Genomic DNA, 20,192 nt, shown 5'->3' with positions numbered 1-20,192 from the left:
AAAGAAAACATGTTATGTGGACATGTGTCTGGAAATGCTTACTTTCCATGTTAGAGCTCATTTTAGTTTCCCATCATGGGATTTTCTTGTGTGTGACAGGCAAAGTCCTCTTTGAAACAGAGTGAGGTGGCACAGTGGTTAGCACACTGGACTTGCATTTGGGAGGACGAAGGTTAAAACCCGCGTCCGGCCATCCTGGTTTAGGTTTTCCGTGATTTCTCTAAATAGCTCCAGGTAAATGCTGGGATGGTTCCTTTGAAAGGGCACGGCCAAATTCCTTCCCTGCTCCGGTGGGACCAATGACCTTGCTCTTTGGTCCCCTCCCCAAAATCTACCAATTAGTCCTCTTCGAATCTGAGGGTGCGGCACATCCATGGAGCACCACAGTCACCTCTCCTTGCTGCAAACATACCAGTATCTCGCAGTTGTTGTTGTAGTTAGACAAAAATGGTACATGATGTTATAATCACAATGGGGCAGAAGACTATGTTCTCTTCTCAGTTAGCTTGTATATTGTGAAGGAGGAGATTTGAAAGTGATCTAATCTTTCAATTTATTTTACACCACAGACAAGGGTTCTTTATCAAAACTTTATCTACTACAGCCCCTCTACAGCCCCCACAACTTGTACAGGAATTGTGGAACATCCTATAAATCTAGTCCATAGGAAACTGCATTACTGTTACGCCTCTCTGCTTTATTTTACCCACATTTTCAGTCTTGTTTCTTTATAACTCTCCAGGCATTTGCCTCATTTTCCCTGTGTCAATGCCTACAAAGATGCATCTCAGTTTCCTCTCATCTTCTTTCCTCTGTACACCTCATATGTCATTCTATATCGTCTGAAGTCAAAGTAATTTCACCAGGTCTGAAGCTACAAGGATCAGATACTTTAAAACTGTGGAAAAAGTAAGCACGCCTGTCCTAAACTTCCTCACAGTCGGAGAAGCCACTATTCATTTTATGAAACTGACCATTTTTAAAAAATTTTAATCACTGCCAGAACTATTTTCCTAAAAAGTGTGTAAAAAGATGTACACATTTACCAAATCATTTGTGTAACCAATGTACTTTTTCATGTTATTACAGGATAATTCATTTATTATGTATAAAACTAATTCAATTTTTGCTTGGCACTTATATGCAATATTACTGAATCACATTGGCAGTAAGATGTCAATTCAATTTAACTCTCTTCTAAAGAGAATGAAATGGGATGCACAACAGTTCACCAAAATAACTATAAATATAAAAGCTTTAATATGCATTGATACATTCAAATACTATATAAGGCAGGTACTCAGTAACAATCTGAGAACACAGTGCATATGACAGAACCTGAATAGTTTGGACGGTTGAAGTCAAACATCTTAAAACTTTATAAAACTGAAATTCACTTATAATCACTCTGCACCAGCAATCAGTAGTAATATTCCTGGAGAAAAATGTCCACTACCTTTATTCACAGTAATTAACAAAGTACAGAAATGGGGAGGGAGGGAGGGAGGGAGGGAGGGAGGGGGAGAGGGAGGGGGGGGGTGAGAGGGAGAGGGGGGGGGGGGGGGGGAGAGAGAGAGAGAGAGAGAGAGAGAGAGAGAGAGAGAGAGAGAGAGAGAGAGAGAGAGAGAGAGGAGACGGGAATAAACAACAGATGGGGGGATGGGACAATAGGACAAACAACAGTTTGGAAGAGGGGTAGACAAACAATAAATAAGGGGAGAGGCAGTACGTAGTGGAACAAAAGTTTTATGCTAATGTTTGAAACATGTTTTTATATTCTTTAATGTGTGTTTACATACTTAAGCTTCCAGTTTTCACAAAAATTTTGGAGACCTAGTGACCAGATTTGTGAAAAAATTTATCAGAATTATTTCTTTTTATTACAGCAGCCAGTTTTCTGCTGACCACAGATATGATGCTTTTTTTTGTATCATGTATTCGATGGTAGTTTCATATTCTTCCTTCTGCACAAATTTTACGTTTATTTTTGTGAGTTATTATTCATGTAACTACAAGGAAAATAGTTACCAAATTTTTGGTATCTGAGCAGTGTTACAATTAATTTAATGTATGGGTGCAGAAGATATATAAAAAAGTGATCTTTGAAAATCTGACTAGAAGTCTTTTTATTTCAGCAGTCTGTATATAAAGATAAGTATAGATTAACATCAACAATATTTGTTAAGTCAGTGTAAACGAAGTATCGTAATAACTGATTCAAAGCACATTTCATTTAAAAATGTTTTCACAATCATTTGACTGTTCCCTTTCCCAATTCTCTCCTATACTGGTAGCTGCCCACTAAAGAGGAAAAACTTTATTATATAATCTCAATTTTTTTTCCATTTTCCCACATGACGAAAGTGCATTCCACTTATGAAAATGCTGAATTCATCCAAATTATTCAGACTGTCATACACTTCTTTATTACAGGTTCTTATAAAGCATCTATATTTAATAGTTTACAATGGAATCAGAAGTCAATAATTAATGGTAAACAACATAAAACTTTCAGCATCTCATATGTTGCATATACACATGGAATCTGAACCACTGAAAGACAGTGTGTACAAAAAAGATGAGCATAAAATGGGCAAATTAAAACTAAAACAATTACAGACTCTCTCTCTCTCTCTCTCTCTCTCTCTCTCTCTCTCTCTGTGCCCTCTCACTCATGAAGTACTATTTGTAGATTTCATTGGTACTGGTATGTAAAAAATAGATGTTTATAGCACACTGCTCAAAATTTCCCATTGTACACATTCGTACATGTCCTTAGGCACAAAGTAATAAATGGGGAAACGCAACCTTGGAAGATCATGGAAATTGGACAGAACTTCCAAGAAACAGCACTATCACATCATACACAAAACAAATCTATTACAATGGACAATTTGTAATGAAACAAATAAAACAACATGCAAAATATGCAATCACTCAAGTCCCAACGTCCAATTGATCCCCTGCACAAGGAACAAAATTAGTGGTTGCCATGCAACCAGCCATCTCAGCCAGTCGAGTAGCTGTCCATAGAGAACATGGGGTCTTTCCCATCTAATTTCTGTTAAGGATTAGTACATGTAATTAGACAGTATTGGAAACTGTAGTATCACATCTCAATAAAAGTAAATTTGTTTTTCTCTTATATTGTTTTGTTAGCGGACTTACAAGATTACTGTTACCACACTCCATATGAAAAGAGAAGATTCCTAAAACTTCACAAGACTTTTTCCAGCTTTCAGTCGTGTAGTGCAAATGGCTGCCACTAATACTGACTAAAAACCACAGTCACCTAGAACTGTGGCAACACTGCGGCACTGCTGTTGAAATGTGAACATCATTTTCTACAGTTAGTCATAGCAGACATACACAGCCATTGCTAAAAGACAATGGTAACTATCTCAAATATTTTAGGATGGACATACTATAATCATAGTATACTGACACTTCACTTTTTTTAACAATTAGCATGTGGCTGACTTAATATTATGACGCTTGCAGGAAAGGGAAAGTGCAGTGGACGTAATACTACGTCGCGCCAGCTACAATTATTTTCCTCAGTACTGAATGTATATTTATGATACCTGCAGAGTCTGTGTGGCCTACAGATGTTGTAGTCTCCACTGTAACTGCTAATTGGCAGTAGTGGCTTCACTGGAAAATTTCTTCCTTACTGAAACCTAAGTTAAAATTGCTTGCTTTGTAGGCTTCACCTGAAATTAAGAGTTTTCTCTGTTTTGTGTGCTGTTGTGTTGATTTTGTGTACAAAATGTGAGAGAAGAAACATTTAGAGCAAATGATTTATGAAGTACTTGATGAGTCTACAGACGACAAAAATGGAGTATTTTACAACAATCTAGATTATACGTCATCTGAAAATAGTGGTAAGTCAAGATTTGTTTGACGCTGATTTGCTGCATACATTTATCATATTATTTTCACAGATTTTGTTCTTATGAATTTTTCTCCCGCAGATATGCCAGGAAATGAATCTGAGCATGATTAATCTTCTACATCTACACCTATTCAGAGTAGAAAGTAGGTATAAAAGTGACTCTGATGACGTCTGGATCAATGACTTCGTTGTGACAAGAAGGTTCTGTGAAAGTGAGCGCAATGGTGCTGATGCTTCTGCGGCATTTCAGTAGACAGTCTATTCTGATGAATGTATAGTCTTATTTGGCTTTTAATTAATATGCCACAATTCATAGTTTATGTTAGATATAAGTTTCTTTAAATTTAAAGCATGCTGCATCAAGACCACTACAAATAATTACACTATTGATCTGGTGCTTAGGGTATTTATGTTATTGTATTATAAATTTATGTCTTATAAATTTGGGCACTACTTCGTAACATATATGGCACGCCAACATTTTATGAAGAGGAGGTGTGTGAGTTAACGAGCATTGTACTCTTATTTAAATATATGGCCGAAAGAGTCAGCCTACAGGAATTGTGAAACGAACCATGTCGTCGAGGACCGTGTGCCACAAAGGGCGCAGATTCACCTCCGTCCCACATCGCGTAGGTTAAGTCACTGTCAGTATCATGCAGATTCCTTCAGCACCAGGACACAAGCAGACTCCTGCAAATTTTTCTTGCTGCTCTTGATGTATATACAAAAGCATCATGTCCCTCTCTGTGTACTTCTTCCCTGTGACACTGCTTATGGTGAAATAAATTAGTTTCAATTTAGTGCATAATTCCTCCACTGGCTGGCATTTTACCAGTTTTGGTCACAAGGAGTAGAATTTTATGAGACCAATTTTTTAATTTGTGTTCTCTTTTCTCATTAGGAGGTGTGTTTTTCTTATTGATCTTGTCATGTATCCTTTTACATTTTTTACTTACACCATTTTCACTAACAGAAATAACATCAGCCTGAATAGGATTTTGCCTGCTGCAGCCTTTGCCATCATCATCATCATCATCATCATCATCATCATCATTAAGTGTATAATCTTGCATCTTGCAGTAGGAATCTGGGAAAACCCAAATACATTTTTCATTCTTTATTTTAAAAGCTTTTTGAAACCAAATAATGTGAGGAAGTCGGTATGTATTTCTATATTTTCTGCTTGGAGTAGCTATCTTGTATCAGTGTCAGTAAACGTACTTTCTCAGTATAGGTGGCTGCCAAGATAGCAATGTTTAGGTTTGGAAACCACACATCACACTGGGTGCACATGTCACTACCTTCAGGTTCTGCACCAGGTGCATCTGCTTTACATGCTTCACAAAGTTTTGAAGATGTTGTTTGTGTAAAATTTATTTCAAGTTCTTCCACTTTTCTTTGTACATACCATCCTTTTTGTGCTTATCATCTTGTCTGGGTGTTTAAGGCAGGATATATTAGGGGCTACAACAGAAATGCTAACATTCAAGGCATAAACAACTTCACACCCAGTAATATAGACATCTGCACTGTCTTCTTCAGTTTCACCCTCTGATTACGGTGATCGTTTAGGTATGTTATCACTACATTTATTGTTGTAGCGAGTATGGCATTTCTTGCACAGTGGATGTGGTGGTAACGCAGTTTCTTGTGGACCAAGATATTTCTGCAATGCCCCTGACAGATTTCCAACAACTGTGAATTGTTTTTCACTCTTCTTAAACACCACCTTCTTGTGCCTTTCTTCATGGCCCACACACCTAACCCTTTTACTTTAGTATTTCCTCACTGACACTGTATCTAACAAAAAGTTTAAACTAAACACAAAACTCTATGCAGAATGATTCATGGGCTAGTTCTTATTTGATTATTAAAAACATAAAAAGGCTGGAAAGAGTGCTGCCAACAAGTTTATTACACACTAGAAATTCAATGACTGAAATACGCAGAATGTTGAAAAGTTTCTAACACTACACACAGACAAATTTTGCCAACTTTGATTGCAATAACTACTAACACATTAACCAAACACTATATAGTGCAACTTTGATAACTTTTGTGATGAGGGCTTTTGAGCAAATAAATTGTAAAAAATTGGTGTGTGCATTCTTTAAATTTTTTGTAATAACTGTTTACACAACACAGATCGCTGAAGCAGAGAAAATTTTGTTTATAACTGAATCAGAGGAATGAGGTAATACAACAAGCAAATTAGCATTCTGTGACTTTCCCCCCCAAAAAAAAAAACGAGTACAAAAAAAAATTAAAATTTTTGTATATCTGTGACTCAGCATCTCCACTACATGGTGAGTAGCAACTATCATTCTCATAATATTGTTACACTCCATCCTGGATTTTCCATTGTTTAATGTATGAAGAGGGAGCTTTAAAGCAAAACATCTGCCAGGTCTCCAGTACTTTTGCTTTATTAGTTGTGTTTTCTTTTAGTTTTCTAGTGTTTCAAGACTTACTTACAAAATTTATGTTTCTCAAATGACTATACCATTCACAAAAACCAAAATAAATTGAAAATATTTATTGCTTAATGCATGTAACATAGAGGTCTAACATGTATTTTTCCAGAGAAATTCATGATCATGAATTGCCATGTCCTGTATGATTTTAAGATGAAAGTGCCCTACATATATAGTTTCAAAAAACAGTATTAAGTAAAGAACCTAGAGAGAAATGACAATAATAGCCAAATTACAGCATGCACAGAAGCATTTAAAAATGCATTCTTCCTCCTCTCCACAACTGACTGGAATGGAAATAAATCCTAACATGAGATACTATGCCACATAGGGCCCATTAACTTCTATGCACTTCATAGTGGTTTGTAGAGTACCTATGTGGATGTAGAACACATAGCGGTTTACAGAGTAGATATCTAGATGTAGAACAGCTTTACCACCAGATTCGTCCACAGAATAATGACGTATGGGGGTGGAGGTTTGGAAGTACCACAGGCACAGGTTATTGCAGAGGTTGATGAGTGACAGGATACCATTTTAGTGGACGACGATGCAATTATGGATAGGTTGCCATCTTACCTCACAGTCCAAAGAAAGATAACCAAAGTTCTGGAATATAATGTGGTAGAGATTTTCAAGACCTGGTGATATTAGGCATGTAGGTCAGTAGCTGCTTCCCAGTGGTAATAAGTTTATTGGAATCTTAAGTGATTTGTTTACTAAACAATTTGACAGGCTACTGTTATGTCTGTAGGTTTTCAGATAAGATTGTAGGTACATTTGGATAACTTCTACGAGGAGCATTCAATAAGTAATGCAACATTTCCCCCCCCCCCCCCCCCCCCCATACAGCATATTATTCCTCACTCATTGGACTATGGAACCATATTTTTTAACATAACCTCCATTCATTGTGAGGCCTTATGCCACCTTACTGGAAGGACCTGTATGCCTGCACATTATCACCACTCTCCTGTTGACATTAGAACCAACGTCTTGTTGCATCAATAACCATTATCCACATACTGCTTCCCATAGAGTGCCAGACAGATGGAAACCAGAATGTGCAAGATCCGGGTTGTACGGTGGATGAGGAAGAACAGTCCAATGAAGATTTATGAGCTCCTCTCATGTGCACAAACTTGTGTGAGGTATTGTGTTGTCACTGAGAAGAAGAGGTCCATTCGCATTTTTATGGGGGACAAACATGCTGAAGCCATTTCTTCAATTTCCTCAGGCTAGCACAGCTGTGTGGGGCCAGCCAAAACGTGGGAGATCAAAACGAGTTTATGTGATCTCATTGCGATGAAGACAGATGCCTTACCCAATGACTCAATGTGGTTTTGTTCACTGCCAGGTCTCCACAGGCATTCTCCCTGCACCTATGAATATCTGCGATGCTCAAGTTGTTTGTGAAAAGCAACTCAATGACAGCTCTTTTCCTGGAATGCACCTCCGTAACAAACGTCTTTTTGATGGCTACGTATAGTGCCGACACCTATAGGAACTTCATAAAACTACAGGGACTGAAGCGAGAATATTCCACAATGTCCCACAACAAATTTAGCATTTTTTCAACTGAAACTGGCTGAGAACAAAAATGTGTTGCATTACATATTGAACGCCCTTGTACTTATCACTGCAGATGTGAAGCCCACAGATACCAAAGAGTGATGGGAATGAATGATAGCTGTCAAAATTGGGGCTACTATTGGTAACCGGTGTGAACCATAAATACATTTAGACAGTATGTGCCCCTCTCTCCTCAGTGGAGAACTTTGAAAGCAGTTGCCAGCTTTTCTCATCTATATCTGGTTTTAAGCTCTGGGCAACTTCCCACGTTAACACTACATAACGAAGCACCACAATTAATGTTATTCATATGATTTCTCAATATTAATGTGATGATTTTAATTTAACATTCTGATAGGTGAAAGTGCAACAAAGTTTGTAACATTGTATTTTCAGTTATTTCTACAGATATTACTTACAAGCAACAAAATCATCTTCAGTGCATTAACTGGTTCACCATTCATATAGAATGGAAGACAGCACTTCAATGGAAAGCACTTTGTTTTCACACAAATCATCAAATAATTGTGAAATGTTTTTATGCTGTTGTTAGCAATGACATAGACGAAACAATGTTATGATGACTTACGAGAATACATGGGAAATTCTCGACTATTAATAAAATAGTTCTATTCAAGGAAGCCCATATGATAGTCTGCAGGGGGGGCTAGAACTGGGGGTATAAGGTATTTTTAATATTTTTGAAGACAATTGGTGACTTGTAAGTAACTGTAAAAAACTTCCAGTTCCCACCCTGTTAAAAACCTGTGTAACACTGATTTTTAAATCATTTTCTTGAAAGGAAAAAAAATCTGACTACACTTTTTTTTTCATTTCCCTGAGAGCTAGGGGGAGGGGGGGGGGAGGGGGGGGAGGGGGAACAACAACAACAACATTGTGAGATATGCACCCTCGAACATAAATGCAAATGCTAGCCAAGCCTGCAGGTTGCACTGTTATACAGGGTGTTCGAAAAAGAGTGTTGAATGCTTTGAGACATGGTAGTACTCATCAAAACAAGATAAATAAGTCCAATGAACACTGGTCTGGAAACACATACTTTCCGAGATAAATTTGTTTACAGTAAGGACTGTGTGATGCTTGGTTATGGATATTAGCACATTCATTGTACTGGCGTTCCATCAAATGTATCGGATATTATGATATCTTAGTCACAGTACTCTACTACTGTTAGGTGGTCTGCAGTCAGTTTTGTGTTATGGGTCATGTTGTATGCAATGTCAGTTTTCATCATGTTTGTGTGCCTTATTATACAGTACTGTCAACCCTGGATATGTATTAAGGTGTTTTACCTTCTTCCAAATGCAAATTCACTTGTATGTTACCGTTTTGCACTGTTTCTACCTAAAAATGGTGTAATACATCTACATTTTCTCTCTTCCACCATTTGTTAGCAATGGAAGCCTGCTACTCGCCAAGAGAAATGGCAGATACGATATTCTGCTATAGTTTAACAAATGGACGTAGCCTACGAGCCCGTGCCCTCTATGCTAAAAAATATCCCCATGCAGGGTACCCTCTGATAAGCTGTTCAGCAGACTTTCCCAGCATCTGAGGGAAACAGGTACCCTTGCACCTTGGAAGAGTAACAGGGGAGCACCCCACACAGTCCGCATGCCTGACACGGAGGAGTGTGCACTAAGTTCAGTGGGAGAAAACCCTCTCACCAGCATGTGATGATTAGCAGCAGCAGAAGGCATGTCTCATTCTCTTATCTGGGGAGGGGGGAGGTGGGAACTTCATGAATAACTGCTGTACCCTTATCATGTACAGCACATTCAGGCCCTAAGGACACAGGATCGTCAAAGCACACATTGGTTCGAGCAATGGCTGTTTCAGAAGTGTACAGCAGATTGACTGGTCACATCCAAGAGTTTATTTACCGATGACGCAGGGTTCACAAAAGACAGTGTTGTGAATGTGAATTTCCATAACTAGCATGTATCAGCAGATGTAAATCCCCAAGCAATTCAGAAAAATGGCATCAACACTGGTTCTCAATGAACGTAAGGGCAAATGTGCTTGGCAATAGATTAATAGAACCATATGTGCTACCACAAAGATTAACTGGGGTGCGTTATCTGGAATTTCTCATTAACGTATTGCCTACTTTGTTGGAGGCTGTGCCGTTGCAGCAACAAATAAAAATGTGGTTCATGCATGATGATGCACCAGTACACTTTTGCCACAATGTGCGCAAACATATGATAGGTGCCAAGGTGGGGGGGGCGGGGGGGTGCACACCTTGTCCTGTTTGTTCCCCAGACCTCCAACCTCTAAAAGGAATTAGCCTATGTTATGCCAATCAACAACCTGAGGACACTATAGGGTCATGAATCAATGCGTGCCAGCAGGTACAACAACAACAACCAGTTATACTTCAAAGGAAGCTTCATTCCTTACAAAAGAGGGCAGAGGGGTGCATCATCATGAATGGACACCACGTTGAACGCTTCCTGTAAAGACGTGTTTATCACAGGCAGTATACATCTCCGGACCCATGTTTACTGGACTTCTCTAAGAAAGTATGTATTCCCGGACCTATATTTATTGCACTTAGTTTTCTTGTTTCAATGAGTGCTATCACCTCCCAAAGCATTCAACTTTTATTTTTGAACACCCTGTATTTGACTGCAAGTTGCACCTGTGTGATGTGCTCCATACATTGCAAGTGTCTCACAGTCAGAGGTAAGTGAATTTGAATGCGGACAAACTGTTTGTGCTCATACAGAGGGTGCTTGCATAACTAAGGTAGTTGAAGTGTTTGGAGATTTCAAGTGGCACCGTATTGAAGATTTGTACCACATATACAGAATAGAAGCTTTCGAAATGTGGTGCTACAGAAGAATGCTGAAGATTAGATGGGTAGATCACATAACTAATGAGGAGGTATTGAATAGGATTGGGGAGAAGAGAAGTTTGTGGCACAACTTGACTAGAAGAAGGGATCGGTCGGTAGGACATGTTCTGAGGCATCAAGGGATCACCAATTTAGTATTGGAGGGCAGCATGGAGGGTAAAAATCGTAGAGGGAGACCAAGAGATGAATACACCAAGCAGATTCAGAAGGATGTAGGTTGCAGTAGGTACTGGGAGATGAAGAAGCTTGCACAGGATAGAGTAGCATGGAGAGCTGCATCAAACCAGTCTCAGGACTGAAGACCACAACAACAACATACAGAAAGTGGAGAAACATCATCCATTAAGTTAGAACATGGTGAGAGTGTGTGCAGAGTGATTGTGACAGGTGATCATTGAAGAGGATTGTGACAAAAGATAAGAGGACACCAGTTACATAAGTCACTGTACAACTAAATGCTGCACTTGCGGAACACTGTCAGCACCAAAAAACCCCAAAGGGAGCTCCATAAGCAGGGAACTGCAGCGTGAGCTCGAATTCCCAAACCACTCATCAGCAATGTGACTGCCCTCAAAAGGAAATTGTGGTGCTGAAGCCATGAAACATAGACTGTGGAGCAATAGAAGACTGTTATTATATTGGATGAGTCTTGTTTCACACGGTTTCCAACTTCTGGGCATGTTTACATCCCATAAATGAAATTTGGTAGGTTATGGTGATGGTTTGGGCAGCCACATCTTGGTACTTCAAGGGCCCTGTGGTTACTTTGCAATTCCAAATTACCACTAAGGATCATGTAATCATTTTGACTCATCAGGTCCAAACCACGGTACAATGTCTGGTCCTCAGTGATTATGCTCTTTTCGAAGACGACAGGTCACCTGTTCACATTACTCATATCATGCACGGCCAGTTATGTGAGCATGACGATGAACTATTGCATCTCCCCTGGTCACCAAAGTCACCACATTTTAGTATTATTCAGCCTTGGCAGAGAAGGGTGCGTGATCGCTGTCCAGCTCCATTATTTTTACCTGAACTTACCCCTATTGGGGGGGGGATGAAAGTCCAGGCCCCAAAGTGACGAGTGTCTATGTGAACAAGGGTGCTCTAATCTTTGTCTGTCAAGGAATGGGAACAGTGGACAGGCTTAAGGAGATAGTGCCCAAGATATATCAATGGGAGAGTGCGGAGCTTCTGGTCAAGACTGTGACTGAGCTCTTCAAGACTGCAAATATATCAATTTGGGCGCTGAAACTTCTTAACGATACTCCTCCAGAGACTGTCTGAGAGAGCACATGTGCAAAAACAAAAGATCTTGGGAGAGGACGGGAGGGTAGTCAACTAAAAGGTGTGGAGGAAGTCAATGACAAATTCCTGAGGGCAATACAAGAACAGGAACTGAAACTGTACTTAAAGAGTGCTCACACGTTACCGTCAGGATAACCAAAGACATCAGAACTGACCATGGCGGCAGGTTGGCGGATTTAAGTGTTGCAGATCACCTGCAAGACAGTAAGGGGTAACTGCGGCCCTGAGTCATCCAATGGGACACTATCTGGCTTTTTATACTGATATGGCTACTGACAAGTTATCAGTTATAATGAATGGGCATAGACAGAGGATGTATACTGGAAAAACACAACATCCTGTTGCAGAGCATGCTACGCAATATGACAATTGGGACCTCGGTGCCGGTTTCACAACATGAGTCATTTGGGTTCTTCCACCAGATACCAGTTTCTCAGAACTCTGCTAATGAGAACTGGTGTTACACCATTTCCTTGGTTCTCACCACACATCTGGCATTAATTTATATTAAGTTCTTCGGGCTCAGCATTTCTTCTCAGTAACTATTCCATTCTTCACCCCTTATAGTTTTCTATGTCTTTTATTTTCTTACCTGTCTCTTTTTCCCTGCCCTCCACCTCAATCACATACAATGCATTTAGCTTTCTGCTCTTATTAGCTCTTTGTCAGTAATCTCTATCTTGCTTACTACTCTATCTTCCAACTGTTAAGCTCTTAGGTTTTCAAATTTCATCCAGTGTAGTTCTCAACGGTCTTTCCTTCTCATTCTGTCTGATAGGTCTCACCTGACCCGGGGTTCGGGCAACTTTTCCGAACTCTCATGATTTCCTAAACCTCACAAGTCCTTTTCCTTCCTCTTCAACCCTTTTGCCAGAAGTAGTAGTAACTGGCTCTGAAAGCATGCACATTTACTTAACCTTTTATATATGTTTTCCCTTGCTTCTGCTGCTTCTTGGTGAGTAGATTGTTTTATCTATCCAGTAACATATTCCATGTATATCAGTTCAGAGAATATGCTAAATAGACCGTGACCAATAGGAATCATAGCAAAACAGACAGACTCACATAGGAGAAACCTAAACCCATGCCTCTCCAAAGTCAAAACTTCAATAAGGAATCCAATATGTCTTGAGTAAATGGTAGATGAAGTGAAATTGCCATATGATCTTTTACTTAAACTGTCATATCAGCAGGAAATGCACAAACAGGAATGAACCTTGGTGTAACAATAACCTGCAATTGTAAAGGAAGCAGGTAAGAAGACTGTTTAACACTGGAAGCAGGAAAGGACAATGGACAAACTATTGGGAGGCTCTTGCTAAATACAACTTTGCAATTAAGCAAGCGAAACTATCATCCTGGAAGGTATTCTGTGAGGAAGTGGAAGATACAGCTACATGTGCCAGAGTTCATAAAATCCTCACTAGAATACTAACTAAACCAGGACCCACTCCAAGGAAGGAAGATGGTGAGTATAAAAGGTCATCACATCAGATGCTGGATGTGCTCCTCAAGACTCAACCTCCCTCATTGCACTCTGGCAAATAACACAGGCCAAGATTCAATCCATGGGAGGTACTGGTTTACAGGAAACAAAAGGGAGATTCTGCCAGAGAGTGTGTTGATTCCAAAAAAATCCAATGTTTCAACCATTCAAGTCACAAGGCCCTGATGGGATGTTTCCAGCTCCACTGCAACAAGCAAGAGAGGGGCTACTTAGATTGCTATGCAGACTATTTCGAGTCAGCCTAGAAGCAGGAGCCATTTCTAATGCTTGGAGGATGGTGAATTGACCACACCAAGGCTGAGAATACGAGACCAGCCTATCCTTTCTCCTAAAGACATTAGAAAACTGTTTAAGGAGCACGTTAGGAAGGGGAGGTTCACTGAGGATCCTCTACATATAAACCAACATGCATATCACCCAGGCAAATCATGTAAAACAGCACTTCACCAACTTGTGGGGAAGGTGGAAAATTCTGGGAATTGCTCTCTGCACCTTCCTGGATACTGAAGGGGCTGCATGTAGGTGGATTAAAATCATGCTGAGTACACTAAAGGTGGAAGCCAACAGGCTCAAAGAGAAAACGGTGATCAACATCATCAAAGGGTATCCACAAGGAAAGGTTCTGTCCTCACTACTGTGGAACACAGAGGTGAACGAACTCATTGAAGAGTTAAATACAAGATGTTACTTTTGCCATAGATACACATATGATTTGGTCATAGTAGTTCTTGGCAAACTTGCTAATGCTGTTAGAACAATGGCACAATGAGCACTGAGAATTGGGTCAAAACTGGTGCAGCAAACAGGATCTATGGGCCGGTTCCAAGAAAACTGTTGTACTGTTTATGAGGGATCATATCCAGGACACCACTACTGGAATCTCAAACACTTTGACAAAATTATACCAGCAGGAGGCCAGTGAAGTATCTAGGGGTAATCCTGGATGTGAAATTATCTTGGACACCACATATAAAGAACATGTGTTTCAAGGCAAAATGTACTCATATATGCCCTAGAAGGGCCAGTGGTAAAAACTGGGGTCGAAGCCCCAAGAGCATGTACTGTATATACATCATTGTAATAAGTCCTATGATAATTTGTGGAGCTACACAATATGGTGGAATAAAGTGCAACAGAAGGTTGCTGCTAAGGAGCTTGGCAAGATTAAGAGATTGGCCTGCTTAGCCACAGCAGGTAGAAGTACAGCAGCAGCACACCCACTGCTGGCATAGAGGCCAAGCTGAAAATGCCCCCATTACACCTTTGGTTTACAATGGAGACCCCAGCAGGGGGATACAGATTAAAAACTGTAAATAACTGGGGACCTTTAGGAAATCCAGAAACACTAACCTATATAATGCGTAAATATCAGAATGGCTGTGAAACTGCCAACTGACTATACAAAAACTTTCAGCTGCTTCAATAAACCTTTCAAGGTAGTAAGTGGAAGTAGAGAGCAATGACAGACATAATCTGGTTTACTGAAGGATAAAAAACAGATGAAGGTGGAGGATATGGGGTACAGCCTACACTAGATTAAGATAGATACAGAGAGAGAGAGAGAGAGAGAGAGAGAGAGAGAGAGAGCGCGCAAGGTGCAGCCTCTTGGGAAGCTGGCCATGGAATTCCAGCCAGAAATATCTACAACCAAAGTGCATTTGGAGGAGACTCTGTGAATGGTGCTACAAGGATCATGGCATCTATATTCATTCAGAGAGCCAAGCAGTTCTGAAACCTCCATGAACCCTGCAATGAGATCAAAGATGACACATGTCATTGCTGAATGCCATGAAGCCCTTGTGAGTTGTGAGGCTAGTGGGAAGCAACGGGATAAACCAGCTGTGGATACTTGGTCATACAGGAATCAGTGATGATGAACAGCTGACAGGCTGGCCAGGACAGGTCTAATGACTCCATTTGGCGGTAAACTCAGAAGAAAAACTTCAAACAGCCAAGATCACTAGTAAAGCTTTTATCCTGATAACCAGTTTCAGTAAGACTACATTATCATCTATCTTCATATCTGCGACAGATAGAACTAAGTCGATAGGGTAATAAGTTTACAAGTCAAGCATAACAATGTACAAAATTAATTATCCATATACTTGGAAAAGTAAGATACCTTCTGCTCTACAAATTTACGTAATCCCCCCATATGGGCCATGTATCATGTCATAACAAATACGCATGTGAAGATCATGAAGATCACTAGACATAGGCATGTCAAATTTAAAATAAACAACATGTATAAACATGGTCTTTACATGCATATTCATGATGTGACACGATATAGCATAGATGGAGGAAATTAAATTAATTTGTAGAGCATAATGTATGTTATTTTTCCAAGTGTATGGACAATTAATTTTGCGCGTTGTTATACTTGACTTGTAAACCTATAGTCCTGTCAACTTAGTTCCGTCCATTGCAGATCTGAAGATGGTAACTTAGTCTTACTGAAACTGGTTTTCGAAAGAAATGTTTTACTAGTGATCTTGGCTTTTTGAAGTTCTTCTTCTGAGTTTATTACACTGCAGATCGCCCCCATTCTGGCACAATGTAAGGAATATATAATTCATTTGGTACATCGAAACCTATCCTAACCATCACTAAATCCTGTGCTGGGACAAGAGACATGTTAAAGTCATGATAGGACTGATGACTGACCATGGGAACTTCAAGCAACACCTGCACGTGATGGGTATAGAGAAAAAAGTCCCCAAGTGCAGACTAAGTGGTGAGGGGGATGAGACCACACTACATACAGGGCTATTACAAATGATTGAAGCGATTTCATAAATTCACTGTAGCTCCATTCATTGACATATGGTCACGACACACTACAGATACGTAGAAAAACTCATAAAGTTTTGTTCGGCTGAAGCCGCACTTCAGGTTTCTGCCACCAGAGCGCTTGAGAACGCAGTGAGACAAAATGGCGACAGGAGCCGAGAAAGCGTATGTCGTGCTTGAAATGCACTCACATCAGTCAGTCATAACAGTGCAACGACACTTCAGGACGAAGTTCAACAAAGATCCACCAACTGCTAACACCATTCGGCGATGGTATGCGCAGTTTAAAGCTTCTGGATGCCTCTGTAAGGGGAAATCAACGGGTCGGCCTGCAGTGAGTGAAGAAACGGTTGAACGCGTGCGGGCAAGTTTCACGCGTAGCCCGCGGAAGTCGATGGATAAAGCAAGCAGGGAGCTAAACATACCACAGCCGACAGTTTGGAAAATCTTACAGAAAAAGCTAAAGCAGAAGCCTTACCGTTTACAATTGCTACAAGCCCTGACACCCGATGACAAAGTCAAACACATTGAATTTTTGGCGCGGTTGCAACAGCTCATGGAAGAGGATGCGTTCAGTGCGAAACTTGTTTTCAGTGATGAAGCAACATTTTTTCCTAATGGTGAAGTGAACAGACACAATGTGCGAATCTGGGCGGTAGAGAATCCTCACACATTCGTGCAGCAAATTTGCAATTCACTAAAAGTTAACCTGTTTTGTGCAATCTCACAGTTTAAAGTTTACGGCCCCTTTTTCTTCTGCGAAAAAAACGTTACAGGACACGTGTGTCCGGACATGCTGGAAAATTGGCTCATGCCACAACTGGAGACCGACAGCGCCGACTTCATCTTTCAACAGGATGGTGCTCCACCGCACTTCCATCATGATGTTCGGCATTTCTTAAACAGGAGATTGGAAAACCGATGGATCGGTCGTGGTGGAGATCATGATCAGCAATTCATGTCATGGCCTCCACGCTCTCCTGACTTAACCCCATGCAATTTCTTTCTGTGGGGTTATGTGAAAGATTCAGTGTTTAAACCTCCTCTACCAAGAAACGTGCCAGAACTGCGAGCTCGCATCAACGATGCTTTCGAACTCATTGATGGGGACATGCTGCGCCGAGTGTGGGAGGAAATTGATTATCGGCTTGATGTCTGCCAAATCACTAAAGGGGCACATATCGAACATTTGTGAATGCCTAAAAAAACTTTTTGAGTTTTTGTATGTGCGTGCAAAGCATTGTGAAAATATCTCAAATAATAAAGTTATTGTAGAGCTGTGAAATCGCTTCAATCATTTGTAATAACCCTGTACAATCTTTCAATGTGAAGTACTGGGGGCCACAATACAAAGGTCATTAATTTCTGAAGAAACTGTGTCTAATAACGAACAAGTAAAAAGCCTCCTACTACTTTTAAAAGCTGCTGGCCGGCTGTGCTACAATTACTGGAAGAGAAACCAAACAATAAAATGAGTTAGGATTCCAGCATCAGTGTTCTTTTGTCTCTCTGCATTAGTCAGTCAATGGCCCTAACACACTACACTAGCGCACACCCGAAATTGCTTCAGTGTCTATCAATTCTCTCCACTCAGGATACTGTACCACATTCTGCTGTCAAGAAGTCTTCTGTTTTGTTGCGAACGTGGTACACACTTAATATGAAAATAAAGGCGCATTGGTAAAGTTATTTATAAGTGTAGAAATCCATTTGGTTACTTACAAACATGGTTCTTTGGATATCAAACGTGAAAAGAGTTAGTTGAGTTCATTATGATGAGTTTACAGGATAAATAACAATTGCTCTATGTAAAACCTTAAGTTTGAACTCGGGCACATGTTCTGGAGGAATGGGTGGATGTGTGGAAAGCAAGGTGTGGAGATAGGAAAGGAAAAACACGCAGAGAGCTAAGAGGGGCGGGTGGCCGAGAGACGGGCTGGGCGCGTGGCTGGGAGACGAAACATGTGCGGGGGAGCGGCATTTGGGGGCAGGAGAGGAGCGTGATAACAGGAGAAGGATATGGGGATGGGAGAGAGGGGGAATGAGAGGGAAGTGGAAAAAGAAGGAGGGAGTGAATGTGAAGGAGGAAAAAAAAAAACAGAAATGGAATGTATGTTACTTTGGATCTGTTGTCTGGCACTTACCAATATAGACAGTAAATCCATGCATTGTTTCAAATGTTTATCAACTTGGTGCCCAGAAGTTGTCCCGCAATTACGAGGCTCCAAAACTAATGCTGTAAGTAGTCTCTTCATTCCAATGTATCAGTTAACCATGCCACCAGCCCCAAAGTCAATACAGCTCAGTTTGTTTGCTTTTTCTATCACTCAGCTTTGGGCTCCCAAATAAGGAAAGTTTCAGGGGTACACAAACATTTTTCAATTTATGTGGCATCCAACACCAACTATATCAAAAAGAAACTTCACTAAAGAAATATTTAGTACTGCTGATACACCTACAAAAAAGTACATAAAGCCTGTTCTACATGACTGACCTTCTGGTCAAAATCGACTACTCGAAGCGTGTCCGCCTTTCGTGCCTGTGTGTGAATCAGCAAGGATCTACAGACTGTCAAGTGTGAAGTTCTAAATTTCCTAGTATGCTGTATACTACGCATGCGCAGAAACACAGGATTCTGGTAACGCCTGCAAATATCAAAAGTTATAACCTATCCTGATCGAGCTCACTCCTGTTATAGAAAATGATTTTCTGCTTATGTGCCTTCTTAATCTTTATTGCATTGATTGCTTTGTTTTTGTGGAAAATCAAAAATTTACTTAAGATCCTAGCATTTTTCTTACTAGTGTTCTCCTCCAAGAGAGACAAAATATTTGAAAGCTATAAGTATTTATGTTTTACACAGAAAATACCTATACTATGCAAAAATAAGAATGTAAACAACATACGAACAAAGTTTTAATGAAAACTATTTTAACAGTGAAAGAATCAGATTTACTGGATGAGAAAAATAATTTTCGTTGTTATTTGCCACTTAGCAAGAAAACAAGTTACAAAGAATAAAGCAAAAAGGCACTATTTACTGTTTTCTACACATTGTCTGATGTATTTGTAAGTACATATTTTCTTGAGAAAATACATGCAAATGTTCTGAAATGTTTGGATGACACTTTTCCTATTCTTTCAGTTCTCAGGAGTGTAGAAAATTTACCACACAAGTGTTGACAAGAACTTTCACTATGAATTATGCTTTGGACATTAATAAACTCTACCATCATTGCTCTTTTCACATTCTGTTACGTATTTCGATTTTTCCAGAAAAGAATAGTGCCTCGTAACCTCATTTTCACCATTCACATACCAAACTGCACAGCAGACAGCACTCACATCACCGCCAATTTTTTTGCTGATGTGTGAACAAAAATGACCACTCAAAACAAACAAGAGGTAGTACAGGAACAGAAAGCTAGGGGTGCTGCACTCTTTATCTTGAGTAGTCAATTTAGGAAACAAAAGTCGACTGTGTAAAAGGGGCTTAAAGATTATCCTAACTTTCAAAACTATTAGTTCTTTCATTGGGGAAGAGAATGCTAGGTAACACGTGCAGGACAGAATTGTGCATCAAAACAGGGAACAAAGAAGCTTCTTCATTGGCAGAATGAGACAGGTGCAAAATAACAAACATATGCATGCATTTGCCCGAGAAAATATGTACTTTCAAACACATCACACAATGTGTAGAACACAGTAAATAGAGCCTTTTTACTTGATTCTTTGTAATTTGTTTTCTTGCTAAGT

General features: G+C 39.9%; 1 protein-coding gene across 1 annotated transcript in view; it reads right to left on the bottom strand.

Annotated features, from left to right (window-relative positions):
* Positions 1–1,576: 1,576 nt before the first annotated feature.
* Positions 1,577–20,192, bottom strand: part of LOC124622017 (RING finger protein 121) — a 103,578-nt gene continuing 84,962 nt past the window's right edge. The window contains exon 8 of the mRNA XM_047147569.1: positions 1,577–3,054. Coding sequence (XP_047003525.1) covers positions 2,934–3,054 — 121 coding nt within the window. The 3' untranslated portion in view covers positions 1,577–2,933. The remainder of the gene's footprint in view (positions 3,055–20,192) is intronic.

The sequence above is a fragment of the Schistocerca americana genome, chromosome 7 (assembly GCF_021461395.2).
Source record: "Schistocerca americana isolate TAMUIC-IGC-003095 chromosome 7, iqSchAmer2.1, whole genome shotgun sequence".
NCBI classification, from domain to species: domain Eukaryota; kingdom Metazoa; phylum Arthropoda; class Insecta; order Orthoptera; family Acrididae; genus Schistocerca; species Schistocerca americana.
Note: the sequence above shows the minus strand (reverse complement) of the source record. Positions and strands in the feature narration are given on the sequence as shown.